Raw genomic sequence first — 27,452 nt, forward strand, 5'->3', positions numbered from 1 at the left:
CATGAATATTCCAGAGAGGCTGCATTGATTGTTATGTAAGTGTTTTATTTATTTTCACTTAGACATCAGAGAGAAATGGGCAATACAGAGAAGACATGCAGCATACACAGTGTGCTGATAGCTCCATTCAAACTAGGGCTATATATTGTATGGAATTTTTTTACCAGACTCGATAGTGTGGCGACCCACAAGAAACTCAACTCTGTCAGCGTTCAAGTTGACAGTCCCCCCCCCCCCCCCCCCAGCTTTATTGTGTCACTAAAGCTGTGTATTTCGATTGGGCCTTTTGACTCGGAAGCTTTCAGCCTTCACGAAGAAACCAGAAATACACAGGGAAGACATATTATAAGGCATATTATAACCACACCTGAGGGTCTATTAGAGTACTGTTAACTCCATAGACACATAAAAACTGAAAAAGTGCAATATATATTTCTGACTAATAAACAGGGGTGGTGTGGTCGCTATACCCGGGACACCACAGTGTTCCCGCAGTATTTTGCGTAACAGGTTTACCGGTGAGTGTCTTAATGCTGTACATGAATGTGCATGTGACGTCATTAAAATAGCCTACCGTTCCCCTGGAAAAGAATGAATAAAATCGCCATTACACACAAGTTTATGCTATCAATGAATCGTGTTACACACACTCACTCGCCCACTGTGAATTCTGCGGACAATGACCCACTCTAGTATTCACACACGGGCTCAACTGAACGTTACACAGACTTTGTACCAGGGAGGGTATAGTCACTAGTCAGTGGTGGAAAGTAACTACAGTAAGTACATTTACTCAAGTACTGTAAGTACAATGTTGAGGTGTGTGTGTGTGTGTGTGTGTGTGTGTGTGTGTGTGTGTGTGTGTGTGTGTGTGTGTGTGTGTGTGTGTGTGTGTGTGTGTGTGTGTTGCACAGCACTATGCCAGTGGGGAGGAGAGGTGTGTGTCCCAGCGCTCTCTACCTGGCCTGGCTGGACTTCCTGTCACATGACCTCAGACCACCGGTGCTATTGGTCAGAGGGAACCAGGAAAATGTTCTTACTTTCTATTGCCAGTGAGTCTAATGAACAGTCTAACGCAGGGGTCTTCAACCTTTTCAGGCCAAGGACCCCTTAGTTGAGAGAGAGATGAAGTAGGGACCCCCACAACCTTTTCGTAGATTCCATATAGTTTCATTGTTTGACAGCACAATCATCAGTGTATTTTGGATTCATGTCAATTTGTGTACAATAAACTCGACCTTTCACTCTGTTCTTAGTCTGCTCTTTTTCAACTCTACACCAAAGCTCTTTGCCGAAAATAGCCGATCTACAAGCTCACAACGTCTCGCGCTGCAAGGCGTTGTGAGCTTGTAGATCTGCTATTTTTGTCTAAAGTTCTCCGAATATGGATGCTAGGGTTCAAGTGGTTATTATAAAAAAGGAGATTAAAGATTTGAAGGACCCCCTGTAGTAAATCTGAGGACCCCGTAGGGGTCCCAGACCCTCTACTGTTGAAGACCCATGGTCTAACGTAGTAGTTGTCTAACTGTATCAAAAAATGTGCTAAATAGTTTTTTATAGGTAATTGTTTTTGTATGCACGCAGTCAAACACGTTTTGGTGACTTTGGTAGCACATGGTATTTCAATTTCACGTAAGGAATACATTTTTCATGTAAAGATCTACTTTTGCATTTTGGACACGCTTCATGTATAAATAACAATCAATGTTGCCTCAAATTGATACGTATTCAAGTGACTGATTATTATGATGCCTTATGATTTGCATTTACATGTAATCAGATATTTATTTGACAAATAAACTTTTGACATAGTCTTTACTCTTTTCTTTACTGCTGTTGTTTTTGAGAACAATAATTATGTCATACCTTTTAGGACAATTCACCCTTTGTCAAGTCCCGCCCATTGTCCTGTCCCTCTTCACACCCATTGGTTGCTGTGTCTTGGTGGGACACTCAGTGGGACACTCCATCCACTACCGCAGTACCTTTTCTGACCCCACATGTTAAGGGAGGGGCGCTGTTGTTCAGACTCACATTCACACACACACACACGCACGCACGCACGCACGCATGCACGCACACACACACACGCAGCCCCCACCGCTCAGTTCACACGAGTTTGATTTTTTTACTTACAGTAAGTAAAGTAGCAATACCCTATTGCTATCTTCGTTCGTTATTAAAATGTACTTTAAATCTTAAAGTACCCAAAGTAAAAGTACTCAGAAGGTCCCATTTCATAAGTTTTCAAATGTATAACATTTATAAAAATCCTTTGAGAATAGCAGAGCCACAAGCTCACAACAACGCATATCGTAGCGACACATTGTGAGCTTGTGGATTGGCTATTCAAATTGCCAAAGTAGGCTATATATTTAGGTCTGAAGTAGGTTTGTAATAATAATCAAAATCTACAAAGTAGGCCGAGTAAAATAAGTAACAAAAGTGGAGTAAAATTACAATATTTGCCTTTAAGATGTAGTGGAGTAGAAATGATTGGAAATGGGAACGTACTCAAAGTAAAAATACCTAAATGTTAGTTACAGTACTTTACACTACTATACAAGACAAAGACTGGGCCTCAATATGAGTGAAGATCATTTCCTGTAAATTAACGCCTTATACTTGATCATACTACTAGCTTAAAGGAGACATCCAGACCAAAACACATATAGGGTTAAATCTGCCTTTTATCATACCCCTTCATACCTGCTTTAGTCGATTTTTTTCATAGCTGCCCCTGTTGCTAGATTGACAAGTAAGGGTGACAAGTAAGGGTGCCTGTGAGGTCAAAACAGCGGTGTGGTTCGTCTCAGGACATTGTGTAAACACAATCCAATAAAAAAATACTAACTTTGAAGCTCAAGAAATGACCGCACTAGCCTAAGGACAATCCACTGTGTTAGTTATGAGAGAGCCTGCGAAATCTAGCTACAGGGGCAGCCGAAATCTAGCAACAGGGGCAGCTATGAAAAAAATTGACTAAAGCAGGTATGAAGGGGTATGATAAAAGGCAGATTTAACCCTATATGTGTTTTGGTCTGGATGACTCCTTTAACACAAAAGGATCAAAAGTAGCAGATATACGAGCTCGAAACACAGCGTGAAGCGACGTGTCTGGAGCTTGTAGAGCAGCTACTTTTTAATTTGAATCCTGAAAAGTAAGCAGGGTTTTTCATATTAATTTGGAGGTAACAGGAAAAGTGGGCACTAATAGTAAAATTGTCTATTTGGTCCAAAATGTATCCTACATGATTAGAACATGATTGAACATTTGATAACTAAGGACTTCTACAATATAGGGTATGCGCATGCATAAAGTGAATGGGAAATCGAGTGGCAATTCGAGTGGCAAAGTGAGTTTTGTTTTACGCCATTTATTGTAATCAGATAGGACTTTTCTGTTTGGAAGTATGTGCGTTCAAGGCCACAAAGTAGTTTTTTCCACTCAATACGCGTTCCCGCATAACTTCCGGGTATGATATGATGTCACGCGCATACCCTCTATTGCTAAAAAACATAGCATAAACAAGAAAGTTGAAGGTTAAATGTCTGATAATGATGTGCTGTGCATGTTCACATCATACTTTATTAGACTGTATTCGTTCAGTTTGTTTTCATAGGAAACACAGTAGGCTAGGCCTACTGTCCTTTTTTTAAACTCATATAACATTGAATGACAGAAAAAAAAAACTTGTGTTAGAAAGTAGAACCGAGTATGGACTGTCTATGATGCAAGTATAGGTAATTTATGATGGGATGATGATCTATTCTACATCTACATTGTTGCGCATGCGCAACCATGAAAGTACACTCGACCCTCCACGTCTGATCACATTGGCCCCGCAGCCAATCAGGAGCGGCCACAGTGTGTTTGGAAACAACATTCCTCGCTACATCGACGCCTCTGTTTTGTTTTCCGTGTGTGTGACAGCAGCAGTCAGCAACAGATCACTTTATACTTCCCTCTTTATTGCAACACACTGACACGTTTCCTTGTGGTCGGGCGGCATTAATAAGTTATTATTTGATCTGTTTCACGGTTGTTACTTTGTAAATCGAGCTCGTATAGGTTTGTCTCGTGCTAAACATCACAGACAGAGATAGATAGATAGAAGAGAGGGGTTAGAAAATGGATCGGGGAGGCTTTCAACAAAAGACGATCACGTTTGTGATCAAAACCCCCAACCTGGCTCACGGGGACCAGACCGTCGAAGGGGTCGATATGGACTGGACCGTGGTGGATCTGAAGAGACATCTGTCGGCCGTCTACCCGTCTAAACCGGTGAGCTATTATGCAGTATTAATATTATTCAAGGCTAAACTATAGCGCTTAGCATTGTAGCTAACGTCCCAGCAGTTACTTCTGCCTGTCTAGTCTAGCTGACTGTTATGGAATGTGAAAGCAAAACAGAGGATCTCCTGCTGCACCGCTGGGCCTGGTATTATTACTGTAGCCTACAGTACCACACACAACTAAGTATACGTATCTTCTATGTCCTACCCGGAATTCGAACCCTGGATTTATCAGTGGAGTGGAAGTTAAGAGTAGCCCACCACCAACCCTGCACCTGCAGTTAAGGCGCCGTTAGGCTACTATAGTTAACAGATTGTATATTTAGACCTGAGGCCTTCTAAATCCAGATGTTTCTGTAAAACTTCAACTAATAAAAAATTAACAATGATCAAAAAATGTAAAACTTGTATGTTGCTACTTGCTACAATATATAGCAACAACTATGTGACATGCTGTCCGGGCTTTAAAATGTATACAACATGGGTGTACTGATCTAAATTTAACATACCACCAGGTTAAAGGGACGTTTTATCTTTTAAAATAAATTCAGAATAGCTTTACTGTAGTTACAAAGTTGCATAATATGCCATAGTTAGCCTATATGATTTCTCAAAAATGACCTGGGAGTGGGAGATTATATTCTATTTCCCTATAGCTTGTAATCTGCCCTGGAATGACGTTTACAGCAGCCCTTTAACTCTTTGTAAAAACACAAGTGATTACATAACTAGATTGAAGCTGTGGCATTCCGATCCCTTGTGTTACAGTGTCCACAACAACTTTGGCTTTCACTTTAACCACTTGTTTTGTGTTGTGAGCTTGTCGATTGTGTTGTGAGCTTGTCGATTCTTAGGGAAAGCTTTCCCCGTAACATTAAACAGAAACTACACTAGTATCGATCCCTGAGGGACTCCGCTCAACTATATGGGGTTTAAGTGGTTAATTCCTCTAGGCAAGACAATTTGACTGTATCCTCAAGGACATGACGTACACCCAGGCCACTGTTTTAGCCTGCAGCACCAGTCATGGCTGCTTAGTGACAGCTGTGAGAAGAAAATACAAAATAAGTTGATAAGGAAGCGATTACAAGTTGAAGGTCTTTCTTGAGATACCAGTATGGCGAGCTTATTCTGCAGACCCTATTACTGAACAGAATTCTGTTGTGACTAATGTGCAATTCAGTTTTGTCAAGTTTGTGATTTGTAGCTCAATCAATCAGCCTGCCATAGCCAGGCTTAATTGCCATCATGCTTAATGAGAGGGACCATGGACCATGATCAATGACTGACTGAAGGCCATGGTGCTTAAGAGACGCAGGCATCACCAACTCAAAGCCCTTTCGCCCAGCACACACCATAGCACAGGAGAGAAGCATCTTCTGTCCTTACCAGAGATTCATCGCTAAGACTATAGTTGAATGCGAAAGTAAAAGTCAGACTCGATAAACTACTTGATCTAAGGCTAGAACAACAGCTTGTTCAATTGAATTCTATGTAGAATCACGCAAATGAGTAATCGATAAAGTTACTTCTTGTTTTCCTTAAGTTGTAACCTAGTACCAGCTGAATTAAAACATTGCTTCATAAATAGCATTTTATCTTCTTAATCACTCCAACCTATTTCTTTCTGTTGTGTTCAGGCGGTGAGTGACCAAAGACTGATCTACTCTGGCAAACTACTGCCTGACCATCTACACCTGAGAGATATCTTCAGACAGGTGTGTGTGTGTGTTATTGTATTGTGTAATGTGTATACTTCTGCTTTGGCAATGTAAACGTATGTTTTCTCATGCCAATAAAGCCCTTTGAATTGAATTGAATTGTGTGTGTCTGAGCACGAGTATTTAGTAGTGCCATTCTGTCTAGCTGCATTTGCTTATCTACACAAACTTCGGTGGAGTGAATTTTAACATCTGCTTCCAGCACTGTTAAGGTTTGCATGGTATAATGATTAGATTAGTGGAAATGGGTGATCTGCAGTGCACACCATTAGATAACCTTAAAAAACTGAAAGAGGCGAAGAAAAAACCCTTGTGTTTTGTTTGTATAGATGCAAGGTTCCTTCATCATTTTATTTTAATTAATTATCTGCAATATAAGTTATTTCATGTTTTTATTTTATGTTATAGGTGCATAGAAAAAAGCTCCTTCATTGACATTTATCATTCATTGACATAATCGTTTATGCTCATCGAAAGGGGGGATCCCCCATCTTGGTTTCTTCCTTGAAACCTTAGAAGAAAAAGAAAATAATAATAATAATAATAGCTAAAGACATATGCAAAATGTTGCATGATTCACAACGTATTGTGAAGCTTGTAGATCTTCTATTTACAGTATTTTTGAAAATCGGTTCTCTTATTCAAATCAATTACTATATATAAACGATACGTTTAAATAAATTCAAGTCAACTATAAATAGTTAGGTCGATCCTTGACCTAAAAACATGCTTTGCCTGAAAGCGCCACTGAAGGGTCGGTCAGTAGTGTGTATAGGCTAGTATTTCATGTGTTTTGCAACATGTTTTTACTTATGAATCCCCATAGTGGCTCATGTTACTGCAGAGAAAAGATAACCTGTAAAGTGATCCAGACAGTGACAGAAGTCCACAAAGGTATACATCAGCATGGAGCCACCTGTTGTTGTCCTCAGTGACGATAATCCTCTGTTTAGAGCAGGGGTCTTTTCAGGCCAGGGTTGAGAGAGAGATGAAGATTCCATAATAGTTTCATTGTTCGACAGCACAGTCATCAGTGTATTTTGGATTCATGTCAATTTGTGTTTTCTGATATTTAACCACTTGAGCCGTCAATACTTAATAAACTTGACCTTTCACTCTGTACTTAGTCTGCTCTTTTCCCCCTCTACAACAAACCTCTTTGCCGAAAATAGCCGATCTACAAGATACTTGTAGATCTGCTATTTTTGGCTAAAGTTCTCCAAATATGGATGTTAGGGTTCAAGTGGTTAATATAAAAAAGGAAAAAGTTTCTATCACACAAAGATTTTGAGGACCCCCTGTAGTAACTCTGAGGACCCCCTGTTGAAGACCCCTGGTTTAGAGAAAAGTAGTTCAGACAGAGGGGTTGGGTTGCAGCTTGATGACAGCACTCCTGGAGGTGTGTTTATTAAAAAGCATACTAGGCCATTACATATCGTTGTTGGGTGGAAACCTTGTATCTCCAAGTTTCAAATGTGTACGTTTTTTTTCGCGAAGTAAAGCCGTGCTTCATCATACAAGGCCGTCGCACAAAAGTAGTGAAAACTGCAGATCTACAAGCACACAACTTGTAGATCGGCTGTTTTCACTAGTTTAAATCATTTTTAAAATGAAAAATGCAAAACGAATGGTTTTTGACATACAAGGCTTTCCCCCGACGATGACGATATGGTATCTGGTATCTGGTCATAAGAACTCCCTTGTTGTCATGTCTACTGTCTAGATCACTGTTCCCCAAACAGTGGTTCGGGACCCATATGTGGGCCGAGGACCAATCTGGGTCACGAGTAAACATGTTTTTGTTTTTCATTCTTTTTTCAAAAGATTCCCCAAAAAAATCCCCAGAAATGCGCCATTTACAAAACAAATTCAAACTTTTTTCAAAAGAATTCTGTTCTAAAAATATATCCATTAATGAGAAAGGATTAAAGCACATCTACAAGCTCACAGCTTAGATCTGCTTATTTTCACATTACTGCGGGCTCCGGGAAGACATCAAATTTCTCTTTTGGGTCTCAAAGAGGGTGTGTGTGCGAGCGTGCTGTCACTATACGCAGTATGTGTTGCCACGTAACCCTTCTAATCTGTTGTTTATCTCTGCCATCTCAGACTGACTGCGCTCCCACGCTACACCTGGTGTGTTCTGCACGGGCCCCAGCCAGAGGACCTCTGGGAGCCAGACCTAAGGTGATTATTCCACTGGTACATGTCTACAATGAAAAGTAGTTTAGAGCAGGGCTTCTCAAACTTTGACGTTTGAAGGTCTCCCCTTAACCCATTCAGAACGGGTACACATTATTGTGTATCATTATTTTATGCTTTAACTTTTGAAAAATAGCAGATATACAAGCTCGCAGCGCGGCACTCGAGTAGATCTGCTATTTTTTTTAAATCGTGAAGATTTGAATTTTGACCCTTCTTTTGAATCCTTCTAAGGTTTTTTGAAAAACCTATGTTTTTATGTCAGCAATCTGGCCAGCCATCATCAAAGAAAAGGTCCTTTTCACTTAACTGGAGCTCAGTTGGTCTGTTCTTGAGAGACTACTATGTCATTGGTTCTCAAACCTTTTCATATGAAGGACCCCCAAAATGATATTTATTTGGCCACGGACCCCCATCTCAACACATTTAGTTCCAGGGACCACCCAGAAGCAAAATTTGAGTTACAAACGTTCGCTTTGAAAATACATATATTCAAAGATTTGCACACATTTTTACGACTTTTTCAAAAATAGCAGATCTACAAGCTTGCAGCGCGGCACTCGGTGCCGCGCTGTGAGCTTGTATATCTGCTATTTTTCACTGGTTAAAGCATTCAATAATTCTAGGCCTGACAGTGTACAAACGGGTCCATTTGGCTCCATTTGTACACTGTCAAAGTTACAGACTGGTAAGGGTCAATTTAGACCCCCATAAAGGAAGCTAGTGAGTCCCTGAAATCCACTTTGAGAACCACTGGTTTAGAGAAGTGCTTCTCAATTTTCTTATTTTAAAAAAAGAAGAAAAGAAAAAAAAAGAAATCAAAGACCATGAGTGTACAAATGAAACCAAATGGGTCTCTCCGATTTATTAACAAACGCAGCATACATTTTTGTACGTTTAGATTTTTAGATTTGACATGTTGGTAACTTAAAATGCTGTCACTGGCCCAATGGCACAGATGGTTTCCTGGAACATACGCAAGTTAGTTGAGTAATCCTAACAAACAAATCATTAGATAGAAAACAAAGAGAGAGGAGCATGTATTTGTCAAATGAATGCATATCCAAACAAGGTGATCTTTGGTACAAGGGTGACAAAGTCGAAGAACAAAATAGAACAGTGACCAAGGCACTCTTGTGGAAACATAATGTCATATTATTTATTGTTATAGCTAATGCAGGGCAAAATAATAATAATAATAATCCACTTACTGTATGCGTTGTGGCACAAAGCCTTCACCGGGGTGACTAAACAATGACTTTTTATGGGTCACTCACTCATAGATGTTTGTGCAGTGACATGTTGTGACACTGACATGCTCAGCAGACTGTAACAATATATCAATTAAATTAGCTAAAATAACAAGGTGTAATACAAATTAAGAAAATGTTAACAGGTAAAGAAAACTACAACAACAGTAACCTTAGCAACACATAAATGACAGAAAGAATATATTGGGAGAATAATTAATCAGCCAGAATATACATATTATATATATAGTATATATTCTTTATACTAAAATAAAGAAAAACTAATCAAAAAAAATCAATATACAGCATACAGCCATGTTTGCTGCTCTGTTGTGAGCAAGAGTTATTTACTGGTTGCAGATACATACTGTGATACGTTGGTCTAACACATGATTTGCATGCTGCTTTACATATTGATGTATTCAGGAACTCCAATCAACCAGAGTTTTTTTTTTCTTTTTTTTTAGCAAAGACTGTCAGCCTCAGGAATCGAACCCGCGACTCACTGTTAGGCTGCTTTAAAGCCCATATGCTCTCTAACTAATATATCTGCCATTATGTCTTCTTTTTTTTTTTTTGGCGACATCGGTTTCGGTAATTCTACAGCTGATGTATCCTGACTTTTTTCTCTTTAAATAATCTTGTGCCTCTCTAGTAGAGGAACAGCTGCACAGCTCCTATCTCATTAGCATCCAACCGAGGAGTGTTCAGTCAAGTGCAGATATGAGCTCTCAAATGCAGCTAAATGTAGATTACTTCAGTTTCACATCACTTTCAGAAGCCCCCCATGTCCCCAGGCCACCACATGAAAATTCCATGTAATTGAAGTTAACAAGAGGGCACACATCCCCCTCAGATGAACTGTAGAGTTAAAAAAAATGAGCTTGTAGATCTGCTATGTTCAAATAGTTAGAAAATTCTTGATATTTTTGGAATGATTTACAGTATTTTCCGGACTATAAGGCGCACCGGACTATAAGGCGCACTGTCAATGAATGGTCTATTTTCGAACTGTTTTCATTTATAAGGCGCACCGGACTATAAGGCGCACATAATAGACGCTACCGTTGTGTTATGCATCCAACAGATGGAGCTGTGCTAAAGGGAATGTCAATGAATGATCCATATATAAGGCGCACTGGACTATAAGGCGCACTGTAGTTTTTTGAGAAAATTAAAGGCTTTTAAGTGCGCCTTATAGTCCGGAAAATACGGTAGCCTATAATGACATGCTCATTGTCCAAAACAGTAAGTAGGAAGTTGTACCAGTATATCGTTGCTGTCGGGCAGAAACATTATCTCCATCTTTATTTTTTGTAAATGAATGCCCTACAGTACGTCACCATACAAGAGTGCCACACGAAAGTACCATAGTGAACATAGCAGAGCTTGTGGATCGGCTGTTTAAAAAAATGTTTTTAAAATAATAATCTGCCTAAAAATATATATTAAAAAGATTTAAGAGAAATCTTGTTTTTTTAATATATGTTTATTAGTTTTAGAGAAATATTGTTAATCAGATTTATATTTGTAAACACAATAATAGCGCTGTGTGTTGCCTCCCCACTTGGTTATACATAACACGTTTGGTTTATTATCGTTTGATTATAAGGCAGGTTTGTCTTTGAAACAATCTTCATAAACAGGTCTCTGAGGCTGGTATATTAGGAGCCGCCAAATGAGCATGTGTTTATCAGCGTGTACCTTTACCGGAGCAGTCCCTCACATACCCTGACGTTTCTTTTCAGGTCAGAGAGACGGAACAGCTCCACGCTGCATCAGCCTCCACAGCACAGACCTCCAGCACTACTCCCCTGGATCGCAGCCCCTCCTCCTCCCCTGTGCAAAGTACCCCAACGCCACCGCCTGTACAGAGCACCCCAACGCCACCACCTGTACAGAGCACCCCAGCAACACCACCTGTACAGAGCACCCCAGCAACACCAGAGCTGAGGCAGAGGAGGCATGTGGCCCCGGCAGCCTCTACTCCACAACCACATCACACACAAACACCGGCTTGGCCTGGCACCGCAGTGTAAGTCAAACATAAGAATTAAAGGGTCCACTGGCGCCTGGCTATTTCAATGTTGAAAATGTCTGATATGCTTCTGCATATCAGACATATTCTGCATATATACCTAATTGGTATAGTCATAAATAATCTCTGATATACCTATTTCTCCCCCACCCTCCATCTTTCTTCCCTCTGTCTAGGCCTGGTGTAGCAGAGATGGCCCAGCCATCCTTCCCTACCTACTCCTTGTACAGCCCTCAGCAGCTCCTCTGGCTCCAGCACGTCTACGCTAGACAGTATTACATGCAATAGTGAGTCTGACTGGTATTTCCTTTTTACGCAGATTCGCTGACAATAAGCAAGTCTTAATTACAATGAAAATAAATAATGAAATAATGCGCTTGCATGAGGATACTTCTCAAACACACAAGAAACAGGCCAAAAACATGTTTAGTCTGAATTGCAGTTAAGAAAACTTGTGTGTTGTGTGTACAATATATTGTGTGTTAAAAAGGGGTGGGGGGGGATTTTCCATCTTTTGCTGGACTGGTTCTTTAATCCATCACCTGGCTTATGTAGGTTCGGGATGTGTATCATGACTAACTATTCATGATCATGACTAGAGTTCTCAAATTCTGCCCGAACCCGACCATACCCGAACCCGACCCGACATTTAGGGTAGGGTAGGGCCTAAAATATATGCTAATCAGTCGGGCCGGGTAGGGCCTCGGGCTCAATGAAAAAAGAAAATATATTTTTCTATTTTATTACTATTACTTTGTGATAGAGTAATGAGAACCCGACCATACCCCAACCCCACCCAACATTTAGGGTAGGATAGGGCCTAAAATGTATACTAACTATTCGGGCCGGGCCTTAAGGGCCTTCATTTTCAGGCCTGTTGAGAACTCTAATCATGACTCTTATGAACTCTTGTCTAATAAATGTCCTCCTTGTTCTCGACCGACAGCCATGCAGCTTTGGCAGCAGCAGGACACGGCACGGCGTCGCTGGTGCCGGCGGCCACCACCTTTGGTCCGTACCCTCCCGTTCCCGCCCACCACCACCCAGCGCCCGTCCCGGCCGCCTTGCCCAACCAGAACCCCATCGAGCCCCTGGCTCCGGCCAACCAGAACGCGGGGGCCCAGGACGGCGCCTTCATCGACCCGGCGGCGGCGGCCAATCAGAACCTGCGGATGAACGCGCAGGGCGGGCCGGTGATGGAGGACGAGGAGGACGTGGAGCGGGACTGGCTGGACTGGGTGTACACGGTGGCGCGGCTGGCCGTGTTCCTCAGCATCGTCTACTTCTACTCCACGCTCAGCCGCTTTGTTCTGGTGATGAGCAGCCTCCTTCTCATGTACCTGTAAGTAGACATGTACCCATACCTCCTTCTCATGTACCTGTAAGTAGACATGTACCCATACCTCCTTCTCATGTACCTGTAAGTAGACATGTACCCATACCTCCTTCTCATGTACCTGTAAGTAGACATGTACCCATACCTCCTTCTCATGTACCTGTAAGTAGACATGTACCCACACCTCCTTCTCATGACATGTACCTGTAAGTAGACATGTACCCATACCTCCTTCTCATGTACCTGTAAGTAGACATGTACCCATACCTCCTTCTCGTGTACCTGTAAGTAGACATGTACCCATACCTCCTTCTCATGTACCTGTAAGTAGACCAGGGGTTTTGAAAGTGGGTGACGGGGCACCCTGGGGTGCCGTGACAGCAGTCCAGGGGTGCCGCGAGATAATTTGAATATTTGGAATTTATTTGGACTCTTGAAAAAATATTTAGTATAATTTTAAACTTGAAGTACAAAGTTATTTTCAGTCAGTTCTAACCAAAATTGCTATTATCTCAACGTTTTCCTCGCAACATAATACCTAAAATATCGTCAAAACAGCCGATCTACAAGCACACAACGGCGTTGTGTGCTTGTAGATCTGCTGTTTTCACTAGTTTAGTACATTTTATAGATGATAAATAAAAAACTAAATGTTTTGGACATACAAGGTTTCCACCCGACAACGACGATATGCTATAAATATAAGGTGCTGGGAGTGAAAATTATAATGTAGGGGTGCCTCGGATTAAAAAAAATATTTATGGGGTGCCCTGAGACTAATACGTTTGGGAACCCCTGAAGTAGACATGTACCCATACCTCCTTATCATGTACCTGTAAGTAGACATGTACCCATACCTCCTTCTCATGTACCTGTAAGTAGACATGTACCCATACCTCCTTCTCATGTACCTGGAAGTAGACATGTACCCATACCCTTTGTTCCTTCCCCATACCGATGCCCATACCCATGACTTAGTTGATACTGAGTACCGGTGTGTTGATTTCGTCTGCTAAAACAATGACGAAAAATGTTCGTCGGCTGCCTTTTTTCAATGAAAAAAACGAAATAAAAACTAAGCTATGATGATTAAGACTAAATATATTGACAATTGGGTCAACAAATAAAAACTAGACTAAAATATTAGGGAGGGACGAGTGGAAAAGAGGTCCAGTAGTCATTTTATGGTTTGTTTTGCTCGGGTGTTGCGCTCTGAAAATAATAGATCTACAAGCTCACAACGTGTCGGGCTGCGACGCATTGTGAGCTTGGATATCGTCTATTTTCAGCATGCAACCAAGTGTAAAAAATTAGCTGTAGATTTAGCTGTATATTTCTATCCATGCCTTACCCCTTATCCCTAAACCTCTTTGCCTTTTAAAAAAACAAACATAAACAGCGACATGTTGGGAGCTTGTAGATCAGCTATTTGAAATATTAAAATATTTTTCAAAAAGGGCTAAATGGCAAAAGATTGGGGATGGATGAAAAGTGGGGTCTAGGGACTCTCAGGGTCCCTTGAGGGGGTTCCAAATGGACCCTTCTAGGTCTGAGAGAGTGTAAATGTTTGTTCTGAGTGTACCACATGTGAACACTCAGAGTTACGGGGGTGTACTGCACGACATTTATAGCTGCTACAAATAAGTCTAGCTGGCTTCAACTTCAGCTACCAAGCTACAAAGTGACAGCTGTGTAGCTTTGTGTCTACACAGCTACACAGCTTGTATCTACCTGTGTGCTCGTGTGTGTATATAGCAAAGATCTCCTGCTGCTGTCCTGTTGTGTCTTTGATGTTCAGTGTCCAACCCCCTGGTAGGGCTTTCACGATTATGACATTTGACATGATGATGATCAATTGTCACTCGACTAATTGTGATTTAATTTAATTAACGATTTAATTGTGATTTGTTCGTTGACAATTACATTTCTGTTTGGCTTGTAGGCTTTGAAGTTGCACATGGCAGATATGGTATACATTATTACCTAAATATACAAAGAAATAACTGACATATTTGGCAACTTTATACTTGAAAAAGAACATTGATAGTGGAAATAGTCGATCTACAAGCTCACAATGTTTCACATCGCGACACATTGTGAGCTTGTAGATCTATTTTCACTATTTTGCTAAATGTTTGATAATGTGAACATAATTCAACATGGAAACGATTATGACAAAAATAATTGCGATTATGTCAAATAATTGCGATTATGTCAAATAATTGTGATTAGACGATAATGTAATAATTGTGAAAGGTCTACCCCCTCAGCCCTGGATGTGTTTGTCCTAACTGAACCCTGTCCCAGTCGTGATGTTTTATTCAGCATGGCAATCTGGCCTTCACTTCATTTGCATTGGGTTCTGGGAGAGCTGTCACATGCAGCTCCCACACCGGAGCTGCCCAGAATGATGGCGCCCAGAATGATGGCTATCATAGCAGCTCCATTGTAGCAGGCGTAATTACAGTGTCTTGTTCAGAGACCGACTCGTATATCTTTTTTTGGCTGATCAGAGAGGCTTATTGTCATATCAGACAGTGCGCGGGAGTCTATCCCCGTTTTGCACCGAGCTAGACCCCTGGGAGATGGATTGATGAGGTGGAGCGCAACACCTACCATCAGCTCCCAGTACTCACCCAACCCACACCCAAGCTCTGCTACTCATATGCTGAGTTGGCGGTTCCTGCTATCAAACCCATGACATTGTGGTCGAAAGGCGAGTGCTCTACCGACTGAACTACCCGGACTGATATATCAGCCATATTGGGCTCTTTTTTTCTTTTATTTTTTATCTTATGTGTCCCGATTTATTACCACTTACAACCTGGCGTCCCTATTTTGGATACAGGGTGTTGTTAGCTTGTAGATGGTCTATTTTTGAGTTTTGATCAAATTCAAACTTCAGTTCAATCAATATATTTCATATTTACTCCTACTCATGCTTACTCCTTTATATACCCAAAAATATATTTGGGTGTAGTATTTGTTTGCTTGTTCTCAAATACTGTAGAAGTTTTTCAAATTGTCTTCGGTCAAAACATCAATAATAATCAGTGGTCTAGGACTCTCCAAAATTGGGCTCAGCATCGGACCCCCCCCCCAAAAAAAAACTCTGGCATCGGTCGAGCTCTACATACTGTATGGCTGCCCATGATGGATATCTGAGCAGCTCCATTGTAGCAGCAGGCCTTAATTAAAGTGTCTCATTCAAGAGCCACTCCGGTTCAACAGCATTACTGTTTCAGTACCTTTGCACACGTCTTCCCAGCTAGTAATGTTAGCACCCAAAGCACTTCTCCAGTCCAGACTGAAGTGTGATTATTTGTCATCCGAGACCTGCCTGTTTGCACTGTAAACAAGGAAAGTTAAAGCTGCACTCTGGAACTTCTTTTAACCCCAGGCAGCATCCCTATCCCTCACAACGTGTCGCAATGTGACATGTTGTGAGCTTGTAGGTCGGCCATTTTTGGCAAAGATATTTAGTGTAGAGGGGGGAAAAGGAGCACTCCAAGTACAGTGCAACTCAGGTACAATTTACAATTTAGGCATTTATCAGACACTTAATCCAGAGTGATTTACTCTGTGTGAGTAACTTCACGCAAAATTATTTTGTTTGCAATCCAGTGCTATCACAGTAGGACATCACAGTTTCTTTGTCCTTCATATTATCTTTAACCTTCACAAACGATGACAGACAGGAACTCGGACTGTAGCGAATGAATTAACATTTAGCACAATGAAATTTCACAGAGCCTCCAAAACGTGTTGAATAATGTGGATCTCCTCCTCTTTGCACTTTTGTTTTGTAAAGTGGATCGCAAAGCCTAGGAGCTTATTGAGGATATGTATGTTCCGTGTGAAACCTGTCATACTAGGCCTTCATGTTTCACTTGAGCAAACAGGCTAAAGCACCTGACTTAAAAGTAAGCCCTCCAAGAAGCAGAGAGAGAGCTTATTTTGCCCACCGCCTTCCGGCCACAGTGGCTGACGGATTACAAGACTTGTAATGCTGTAATTTTCGAGCTACGGTATATATATATTTTTTAATTTATTTTTTGAAATTCACAGACAATAGATCATGCGTTCACATGAGTGGCGACAAAGCTACAGGCTACAAGTCATTTTCAATGGAAGCCAGTGAAATGAAGCTTCAAACCCATGCCAGAAACTTGTCGCTCGCATGATGCCGGTGACGCTCTACAAATCTGAGTTGAGCACACTCAACTTTTCTTTTCTGTGCTCCAGTGACGCAGTGAAGTGTCAATCAATCATATATTTTTATTTCACTTCTCTTTCCGCATAATTCTTGCTCCGTTCTGTAAAAGGAGTAAAGGAGGAACATTCTGTTCCCTGCTCTATACACTGTATTTAACCCTACCCTTTTCATTTACTCTGTGTGACTTGAGCATCGATGACACTGCAGCAACGTAGCTTGTTTAGTAGCTAGTGTGAAGTGGAAGCCATCATGGTTCAAATGCCTACTTATCAGTTGTACAACAAACAGACAGTAGCAGCAGTGTTTCCTTGAGCTTTGGGAGGTACTGTAGAGGCTACATTTAACACTTAGTTTGAGAATTTTGTTCCAAAAAAACGATCTCAAAGGTAGCTTTAATATCTACTGTATTTTGTGGGATGCTTGAGTTTCCAAGACGTGATATGAGCAAAGTAGAGGTTTGTTAGTTCTGTCCTCTCCCCTAAACATTATTGTCCTCCAGATAATATAACCAGACAGGCTTAAGGTGGTGTACAAGCTGTCCCGTTACCGTGTAGGTGGTAGTCTAGCAATTTAGCACTACTGGCAACACGAGACAGTGTTGTAAACTTGGCACATAAAAAGCCCTGTAAAGCTGCGTCAAATGGTCCACCATTATTTTAAACCTGCAGTCATTTAGTTGAGATTAGTCAGCTTTCTGCTGCTTATGGGTAGATTGTGCGTGTTGCCTGAAAACATGAATGTATTGTGCATTAGTGATACGAGAGTGCATTAGTGATACGAGATGTTACAGTTGTTAATACTTATGACATGACATGCGTCCCGAACATTCAGTGAAAATAGCCAGATCTACATGCTCACAAGTTAACGTGCCATGATGTGACACATTGTGAATAGTATAGACCTCTGCGGGATCCCGGTCAATTAAATATGGGGTTTAAGAGGTTCAATTAAAACACTAAAATGTTTATGCACATTGCTATGAACCGTACACTTTAATGAGATTGTTGGATGGGCAAGTACAGTGTTAATTTTGTCGACTAAGACTAAGACTAAAAGACTACAAGATTTTGATATTTTGTCGATAGACTAAAACTAGACTAAAACAGTCCCAAAAGACTAAGACTAAGACTAAGACTGTTATTTGTGTTATTCAAAAGACTAAGACTAAGACTAAATCTAAGTCTAAGACTAATGGCTGCAAAAAATTACACTGGCATTTAACTGCAATGAAATTAAAGGCAAATACATATTTTATGTATGTTTTATTTTGACCAAGTAACAGGCAGTAGAAGACAATGACTTGTTCATAATTATGTGGTTCTATTAGGCTAAAAAACCTATCCTAAAAGACGAAGACTAAAAGTCTAAGACTAATCCCAAAAGACTAAGACTAAAATGTTTTGATATTTAGTCGACTAAGACTAGACTAGACAAAAATTATTTCAGAAGACTAAGACAGGACTAAGACTAAACGGTGTGTTATTCAAAAGACTAAGACTAAGACTAAATCAAAATTTGCTGAAAAAATTAACACTGGGCAAGTACAAGTAAGTCATGTGAACTACTTCCTGAAACAAAGCTGAAGCCAAATAAGCAAAGTAAGATGGCAGATAAACAGGAACCTAGACAATCTAAGATGGACGACTGACTACATACATACAGGTTTTGATATTTGTTAATAATAATAATCTCAATATAAAGTTTGATAAAGGAAATAATGACAGTCATACTGATGCACATACCTAGACTGATACATTATCAGTTTTGGCCATGTTCTCTTCCTGGTCTCACTCTTTATCAAATCCCTACATTCGAGCAACCAACATTCCAATGGTGAGACACACTTCCACACACTTCAAACTGTATCTACATTTACAATATCTGACAACACCTCTCATAAACACACACACCAGGACAGACTAACCTGGACGCTTTGCACTGTCAACATTTTATACATTTAGTCTCTCTGCAGGACCGTATAGTTTGTGTTTTTATGCTTATTGCACAATTCGCAATTGCATCATCCATTTTCTCCTCCGACGCGATTTGCATCACAAATAGGCGTCAACAAACTAGCGCGACGCGATTTACATCACAAATGGAGGGGAGGGGGCAGGGGGAGAGAGCGAAAAAGAGAGAGAGAGAGAGACCGCGCGTGTCATGTCCGTGTGGAGCACGAAAGTCTCAGGTTACAGTTTGCTTCAAGCAGCGATGAGAGAGAGAGGGGGAGGCAGCAAGAGAATGCAGCGACGCGAAGAGAGAGAGAGAGGACAGCAAGAGAATGCAGCGACAGAGAGAGAGAGATTGACACATGTCAATATATAAACTGGTGAAATGGTGACTCGGCAGGAGAGAGAGAGAGAGAGGACAGCAAGAGAATGCAGGACAGAGAGAGAGAGAGAGAGAGAGAGCCCCACCTGTGTCATGTCAGTGCGGAGCGAGCCACGGCCAACAAGAATTGACACATGTCAATATATAAACCGGTCAAATGGTGTGTTAAAAAGCCAGGGACTTTGAACAGTCTATCCAAAATATCTCTGTTCCATATATTCTATTTCTCTTCCCCCTTCCACGGAGGGTTAATTGTGTCAACCTGTGGGTCGAGACCCGCAGAGAGGTCCCCAAAATATTTCTGCCGGGTCCCCAGGTGACAGTGAAGTCACAATAAGACTTAAAGGAGTAGTTCACCCCCAAAATGACTTTCTCCAAATTGACGCCATGGACACTTGAGTTCAATAATATGTTTTGGTATTCATCCAATTCTTATTCAGTTCATTTTACCCACATTGATTCCTTGGGTCCCCATTCGGAACCAATGGGGGTAAATTGATTATAATAAAATGTTTCACAAAATGCTTATATAGCTATGACACACAGACCGAGTCAAGCCAATTCCACCAGCTCCTATTAAATTACATTAAAATAAAATAAAACAATCAATTAAAATAAAATAAATAATAGGTTAATGATGAATAATCATATATACTCGCCCGTAGGCCGTCTTAATGGTAGTGTATAGCCTAAAATAGTATCTAGAGAGATACATACATAGATAGACAGACACATAGATACATAGATATAGAACTAGAGGTATGCTTATTTCGCAATTTGTGCAATCCCTCTGTAGAGCGAAAATGCATAAAATCAGATTCAAGTATTTTTATCTCGGAAACCGTAAGGGCATATTATCAACCAATTTCTACATATTTCCTCCAAATCTCACCAAAATTGGTACACATGTTCTCTGGACCCAAGCAATAAACATATTCAAGCGACAATCTTCATAGTCCATATCGTTTATATATATACACACATATGCTTCCAAAGTTAGTGGGAGGGGCCTAATTATCAAAAAAGGCCAAAAAACACAAACAAAACATCCAGTCAAGACTAAATTCAAGGGTTGTATGCTCAACGAAATCCCAGAAATAGGGAGCGCCACAAATGCACAAAATGTAACCGTTTCATACCAAAACATGATTTTTGGGGGAGCAATCATGAAGGTTTGCTTATTTTGCTGACGCAAACATATTTCTCACATAAGCATATACTGTACACTGTATATGCTTATGTTTCTCCATTAGCATATATATAATACTGTATATGCTTATGTTTCTCTGGCAGTGTGAAAGGACTGAACACTGCTGCAATTTAGCTGTGAGCGCCGGCAAAGCGGGCGCGATCTCTAGACGTGAGCGGCCCGAAGGGCCGCGAACTTCTAGTCTGTTACATAATACCTGTTTTACCTTTCACCACACGTGCACCCTCACACACCCACATTCTCCCGCTCTTGCTAACCCACGCACGCACGCATGCACGCACGCACGCACACACCATATTAAGTTAGCATAGAAGCAACTTCAAATGCACATGGAAAAGGTGTGTGTGTGTGTGTGTGTGTGTGTGTGTGTGTGTGTGTGTGTGTGTGTGTGTGTGTGTGTGTGTGTGTGTGTGTGTGTGTGTGTGTGTGTGTGTGTGTGTGTGTGTGTGTGTGTGTGTGTGTGTGTGTGTGTGGTATAACTAGTATTTGTGTTACTTGTAATATTTGTGCAGGAACAGCTTGTTCGAAGGGCGATGCCCAAAAAAAAAGCGATACGATAAGAACAGTCTGTATGCGTTCTGCTTAATGATTAAGTCAGAAGCAGTCACAGGGTTAATCTTCAGAAACAAGTACGGTGGTTCCCTTGGTACAACCTACTGTAGTCCCTCACTCTTTCAGTTCCTCTCTTCTCTCTCTCTCTCTCTCTCTCTCTCTCTCTCTCTCTCTCTCTCTCTCTCTCTCTCTCTCTCTCTCTCTCTCTCTCTCTCTCTCTCTCTCAGGAATGTAAACATGCTATAGAGGTACTGGTCATCATTACGTCAACTGGCCCTGTTCCAAATTCAGCACGTTAACAAGTTTCTGTTAAAATAATTCCTTCCTTGCTGAGAAAACAAGTCGCATGGATTAAAAGTTCTCAGTCACCACGACTGATTTCAGTCATTTGGATTCCTGTTTGTGGCGCACCAGAAATAGCAGATGTACTAGCTGCTCTCAACAGCTTGTAGATCTGCTATTTTCAGTTATTAGTTATTTCATGATGAAAGCATATTTGAAGTGCTTAAACTAGCAATAACACATGTTTAGAGGCATCTTCCATTCCATGAACATGAATGCTCTCAGAAATGTCGTTAAAGCCTCAATCTGTGATTTCTTCATTCTTCCTTTACCTTGTACCCATTTATACAACCCTTTCATTCATAAATATATTTGTAAGTGGTGTCTCTAATCTCCTTTTCCAGAAACTTAATATTATCTCTTTTGTATAGATGGGAGTAAAGGTCAATGAGGTGTTTGTGAAGCTTGTGTTTTGTTTACACTGAAAGGCTTCATGATGAACCAGAGCTATTCTAGTATTCCAACCCCATGTTTTACAAAAGTACAATGGGATTAAACACTCAGTTATATACAGCACATGGTCGCATGACAATGCTTGAAAAATAAGTTATTGTGTAATAAAGGGTTAGGGTTACAGTACAAAAATGAGGCTTTACTGTTGTGAAGCAAGGTGACATTTCGTTACTGTCTTGTGGAAACATTGTACAGTATGTTGAAAACTGTTACTTCTCAGGGCATTGAAATAAGTTCCAATGGATCTAATGAAGATTTTATTCATATAAATTACAGTATATAAATAAAACTCACAGACACACTTGACCACTTTTCACTCTTAAAATGTTTCAAAAATAGCTGTTAGAGCTTGTAGAACGGCTACTTTTTTGCTGAGTCACGGCTGTACGGCAAAGTAAGGCTTTAATTTACAAAAACATTAAACGTTTTGTAATAACCTCTACCTTTCTCCTGCTCTGCAGACACACAGCAGGCTGGTTCCCCTTCAGAAGGAGACCTTTAGTCCAGGGACCCAACCAGCAGAGACCACAGGCCCAGCAGCCACCTCAGGCACAGCAGAACCCAGCTCCGGTAAGTTTTCTTTATTTTTTTGTCTTTTGAGGAACCAGGAATCTGTTCCATGATCACATTTAGAACCGTTTTAGGAACCTTTTTTTATCACACTGTCAGAGTTGGTATGATGTGGTATGTGGACCTCACGTCTGCTATACAATAACAATACCGGTGATTTTCAAACATTTACATTTCATGGATCACCATAATGCTGGGTCCACATGGGCTCAGGCAAAGCAGTAGACGGCAAACCGAAGTCATTTTAGTGGACAGGAGTAGGACGGCAAATGGGATGCGATGGCCTGGAGCTCGGCAGTTGGAACCGCCAACTGCCAAATGACAGACGGCATGCCGTGCAATGTAAAAATATTTTATCTTTTTACCGTAGTGCCAGACGGAATCTAGAACCGAATGTTACGTAGCTCCATTTCGCAGGACAACTCCTAGCAGAAACCTGCCTTCGTCTTTCCTCCTGCTTTTCTCCTTTCACTATCCATAATGTCAGACACACAAATGTCACTTGAGAGGGAATTACCATGGCAACACAGTGAACACGCCTTTTCATTTTGCATGTGCGTTTTCATTTTGTGGTCATGCAGTTCTGTCTGACTTTTTATTTTATTTTATACCATGCCATGCCATGCCATCCAGCAGGTGGTGCCGTTTGCCGTCTCCCCCCTACTCTTGCCTGAGCCCATGTGAACCCAGCATAACTCTGAGAGTGTTCCTTTTGTACACTCTCAGTGTTACAGACCTGTTAGGGTATGGTATCGCCCGGTATAAAGGGCATAACAGTCCTGTTGAAATGATGGTAATGATTCAGTGTTCACATTCAGCAAACAAAAATATTTTCTGAGGGGCGTTTTCATGGTGTAGCTCTTGTGTGTACCACAAGCCAGCATGGTGATGACCCCTGGCTCAAAGGATAAGGTCATTGTGACCGCATGTCTGTCCCAATGTTGTGAACGCAATATCTCTGGAACGCCTGGAGGGAAATTCCATAGCATTTGCCACAACGTCCAATCAAACCTCAAGGACACACAAACTGTAAGGACAAACTAATTATAAGCAGGTGGTCAAAGTCACAGTTGACCTCACAAAGCACATTTCATTCAAGATATAGTGCCATGATTATCAGGTATTATGATTATACTAGGAGGAAGATCTTTTCAAAAAAAGTGTACATACTAGGAGGAAGATATTTTCGAAAAAAAAGTGTACAGAAATAGTTAGGTTTTTATTTGGCCACACGCACCAGTTCATTAAGTATGCCTGGTTGTCAGGTGGGTGGTGACCCAGCTGAAGTTAGCCACACCCACAGTGTAGGGTGTATGGTAAAAGGGGAAGGGATAATTATATGATGTCATTTATTCTGTGTTTTTGGATCGGCACTTTTGACCCACAAGGTGTCAGCCTCCAGGAAGAAACCCCAAATACAAAGGGAATACATAATTGCTCATGCCAACCACGCCAGGGGGTCTAATGAAGTACTGTCAACCTCATAGACACATGAAAACCAGAAAAAGTACTAAACTATGGCACTGCCTCTTTAAATTCCTTCAAAGACTTCATACAGACCGATGTACGAATCCACATTCTGCATCGTGCAGACACGGATGTAAATGGCAAGTGGTTGGCGGCGGCATAACAAGCGTGACGATGTGGTATTTCTGGTTTAACACGAAACCCTTTCTGTGTGTTCAGGGGGAGGAGCCTGCTGACGGAGAGAGGGCGGGACATGATGCTGCAGGGGAGGGCCCTGAGGGACAAGGACCAATGACGGCGGTGCTGGTCCCTCCCTACAGGGTGTCAGTCATGTGGACCGCCTGGGTGTTCTTCAAAAGCTTCTTCTCCTCACTCATACCCGAGGCACAGCAGGGCGTGGCCAACTGAACACCTCAGCAGGTGTGTCACACCAGATTCTGGGCCCTGGGTACAAGGATTCACTGTGGGCCCCCCCATGAATGTTCTTCATAGGGGGAGGGGGTTTAACCCATTTTGACTGGGAACGCATTATTGCGTATTATTTTGTGCTTTAACTATTGAAAATATTTGCACACATTTTCACGACATTTCAAAAAATAGCAGATCTAAAAGCTTGCAGCGCGGCACTCGGTGCCGTGCTGTGAGCTTATATATCTGCTATTTTTCAATTGCTAAAGTATAAAATAATCAATGCCCCTCCACCTTGGCCCTAGTGATGCCCCTGCTCCTTGGACAAAACTATCGTGGTCGAAATGGACGTCATCGGATACTCGCAAGTTTTTGGCGGTTAACCCTGTTGACTGCCTCCTCCTTATCCCTTCTGAAATGCTAATCTCGGCTTGTATCCGTCATAGCAAGCTATTTGATTGTGGAAATGACCAATGAGCTGTACATTTTGCTGGATCCAGTTAAAGGATTGAGCCTTAAATCATAGAGTGGTTGCACCAGTCAACAGCTAGTTTGTAAACGCTTTCAGCTTTGGCCCATCACGGGCTACATGGGAGTCGCTGCTGGCCATTTTTTATGATTACCCAATATTCTGGAACTGTTTGTGTGAAAATGGCTTCCATTCCTACATTTGACCAATATTTTTCAACTGTAAACTTGGAACACTGAACACTCATTCCACATTCTCCAAATGCACTTGGGGACAAGTGCTTTGAACGCAAGATTTTTTTCTTACATTTCTTACAAATTACTGACGGAATGAGTTATGCCTGCTGGCTGGCTCTGTCCTGACTCCTTACCCACTCAGCCATCTGTGCAAGACTTTCTTCTGGACTTTTCCATTTGCAAAGGAGCCTTTTATTCATCAAAATAAATCTTCAAATATTCATTATATGAGTGAAGCTTCTACGGTTGTCGAACATGACATGACCAGCGATGCTACTTTTAGTCTTCCTCTCAGGAGATTTATACATACGGGCCCCAAAGTGTCATGCAGGCATTACTAAAGGCTCTTTTAGACTACGAACGGTAACCCTGAACCTTCATAACCTGAAACGTTCCAGAACGGGTGAAGTTCTGCCATGGTTTACGCTTCCATTACTGGACCACAACCACTTCTGAAGAGGGAGGTACGTAATAAAAGTTATACAAGCTCGCAACACGTCTCATTGCAAGCTAACTATAGAAAAACTATTGAAGTTCACAGAACTCGTACCACCTCCTGAGTAGGGCCCAAGTTCTGTGAACATAATCTGAAACCCACCCGTAGCGTATGGAAATCCACAATCCAGAACCTGTCAAATACGTTTAGCGGCGTGGCATGGCATGAGAAAAGAGCCATCGGTCACATCAGGTTCTCTGAGGTCCTAGTGTAGATGGGAGATTTAGTTGTTCAGCACTTTCCCAATGAGTGTTTTATGGATACGAGGCAGTTGAAGCATAAAACTTGATTAATATAATTCATCTCACAACCCTTTCCACAAATTACCGTGGCCAAGAATTATGTATTTTCAGCAGGGAAAAGAAAGGGTTGTATGAACTAGTATAAATAATATATGGACTGCAAGTCTACGCTAAAACAGAATTTCGCTTTATTCCTCTTCTAAAGCAATCTTGTTACTTTGAACAAGAAAGACTGTACAGTACAGTACAGTACAGTACTGATCATGGAAATGCTGTACAAATAACATCATTTGATTGATACTTTAGTGTGGATTTTACTTTAATGAGCATGGTAGTAATATACAGTATATGACTCTCTACTACCACCTGGTGACCAAATGCAAACATGAGCGCTTCTTTCTGCCAAATTGTTGTGTATATATTCTGTAGATTACATTAATACAATACAAAGAACAAGAGGATGTGTAAATAAATTATAATATTGTCTGTACACACAGCACTTTATAACATGAATCCTATTATGCAAGCTATACATATATATGTGTGTATATATATGTATGGATGTACACTTTTCATGTGGAGCTTTATGATTACTTGGAGCCCACATCTTCAGCAAGTCTCAAGTTCTAACAGTCATAATATATTTCAATTCACATCTTAAGTCCCAATCAGAAATATTAATATTGATTTTGATAAATAAGTAGCCTGCCATGTCAGCAGGTATGTTGGCTAGCTAAAGAAAATTGCCGATTTACGGGCTCATAATGCGTCACAGCACGCCACATTGTGAGCTTGTACGTAGTGTACATGTTCTATTTTAGGATACGACCAACCATTATAACCATCAGACGCTGTGACCCCTGTCTGTCAAGCCTGGCAACAGGTTGTATGCAAAGCTTTCATACAATTCTTTGTACTTTTTACAACACACACAAACACACACACACACACACACACACACACACACACACACACACACACACACACACACACACACACACACACACACACACACACACACACACACAGCTGTACCCATAAGTTGCTTTGTGGTTGCCTTTGGGAATTTTCAGTAACTATTGACATTATTCACCAAGTGTAATCTTATGTTTAGTTTTTTGTTGTTTTTATTCTCTTTTTTTGGAAACTGGCAGAATGAAGTTGCAAAAGTGGATGCAATAAATGTACTTTTAAAGGATCTGGGTTTTGTATTTGTTATTGTCACACTGTGTCTTTTTGATGTAGATCTGAGTGAAAATAGCAGATCTACCCAGCTTATAAGTGAGCTTGTCATTATGGTGTAGAGTAGACTAAGGGTTTTAAGTGGTTAAAAGTGCCTTATTTGAAAAGTATATAGGGAGGGTATACCGTATAAGTGGTTAGTTAAAGTGCATTGCTCAAGGATATTTGACCTGGTAGTTATTGAAGAAGTCAATCCTCTTTACATTCCCCCACCCAGGCTTATTGATTTTAAAAGGAGATCCTCTATCCTGTTTTCCTTGTGAATGTACAGTAAAGACTGGATTTTGCACACACTACTTGATGTTATTACAGTCTTTCCACTTAAGCCCTGTTCTCAATTATTTTTGAGAGTTAAACAAGAAATGCCCAAAATAG

General features: G+C 41.0%; 2 protein-coding genes across 2 annotated transcripts in view; both read left to right on the plus strand.

The window, feature by feature from the left end:
- The window catches only part of slc12a3 (solute carrier family 12 member 3), a gene marked incomplete at both ends in the record, with an annotated part of 20,166 nt that extends 19,110 nt beyond the window's left edge, over positions 1-1,056 (plus strand). Inside the window, 2 exons of the mRNA XM_080737119.1 lie at positions 1-35; positions 915-1,056. The exon at positions 1-35 is cut by the window's left edge and continues 33 nt beyond it. Of these exons, the coding sequence (XP_080593245.1) occupies positions 1-35; positions 915-1,056 (177 nt within the window). The remainder of the gene's footprint in view (positions 36-914) is intronic.
- A 2,872-nt stretch (positions 1,057-3,928) lies between these two features.
- Positions 3,929-27,033, plus strand: herpud1 (homocysteine-inducible, endoplasmic reticulum stress-inducible, ubiquitin-like domain member 1). Its single transcript, XM_080737471.1, has 8 exons — positions 3,929-4,285; positions 5,937-6,014; positions 8,127-8,204; positions 11,218-11,504; positions 11,684-11,794; positions 12,454-12,849; positions 22,409-22,517; positions 24,204-27,033. Exons 1-8 carry the CDS (start codon positions 4,133-4,135, stop codon positions 24,390-24,392), a joined length of 1,401 nt encoding a protein of 466 aa, XP_080593597.1. The 5' UTR covers positions 3,929-4,132; the 3' UTR covers positions 24,393-27,033.
- The last annotated feature ends 419 nt before the right edge of the window (positions 27,034-27,452 follow it).

Source organism: Nannobrachium achirus (genome assembly GCF_963921795.1).
Source record: "Nannobrachium achirus genome assembly, chromosome: 11".
Lineage (NCBI taxonomy): Eukaryota > Metazoa > Chordata > Actinopteri > Myctophiformes > Myctophidae > Nannobrachium > Nannobrachium achirus.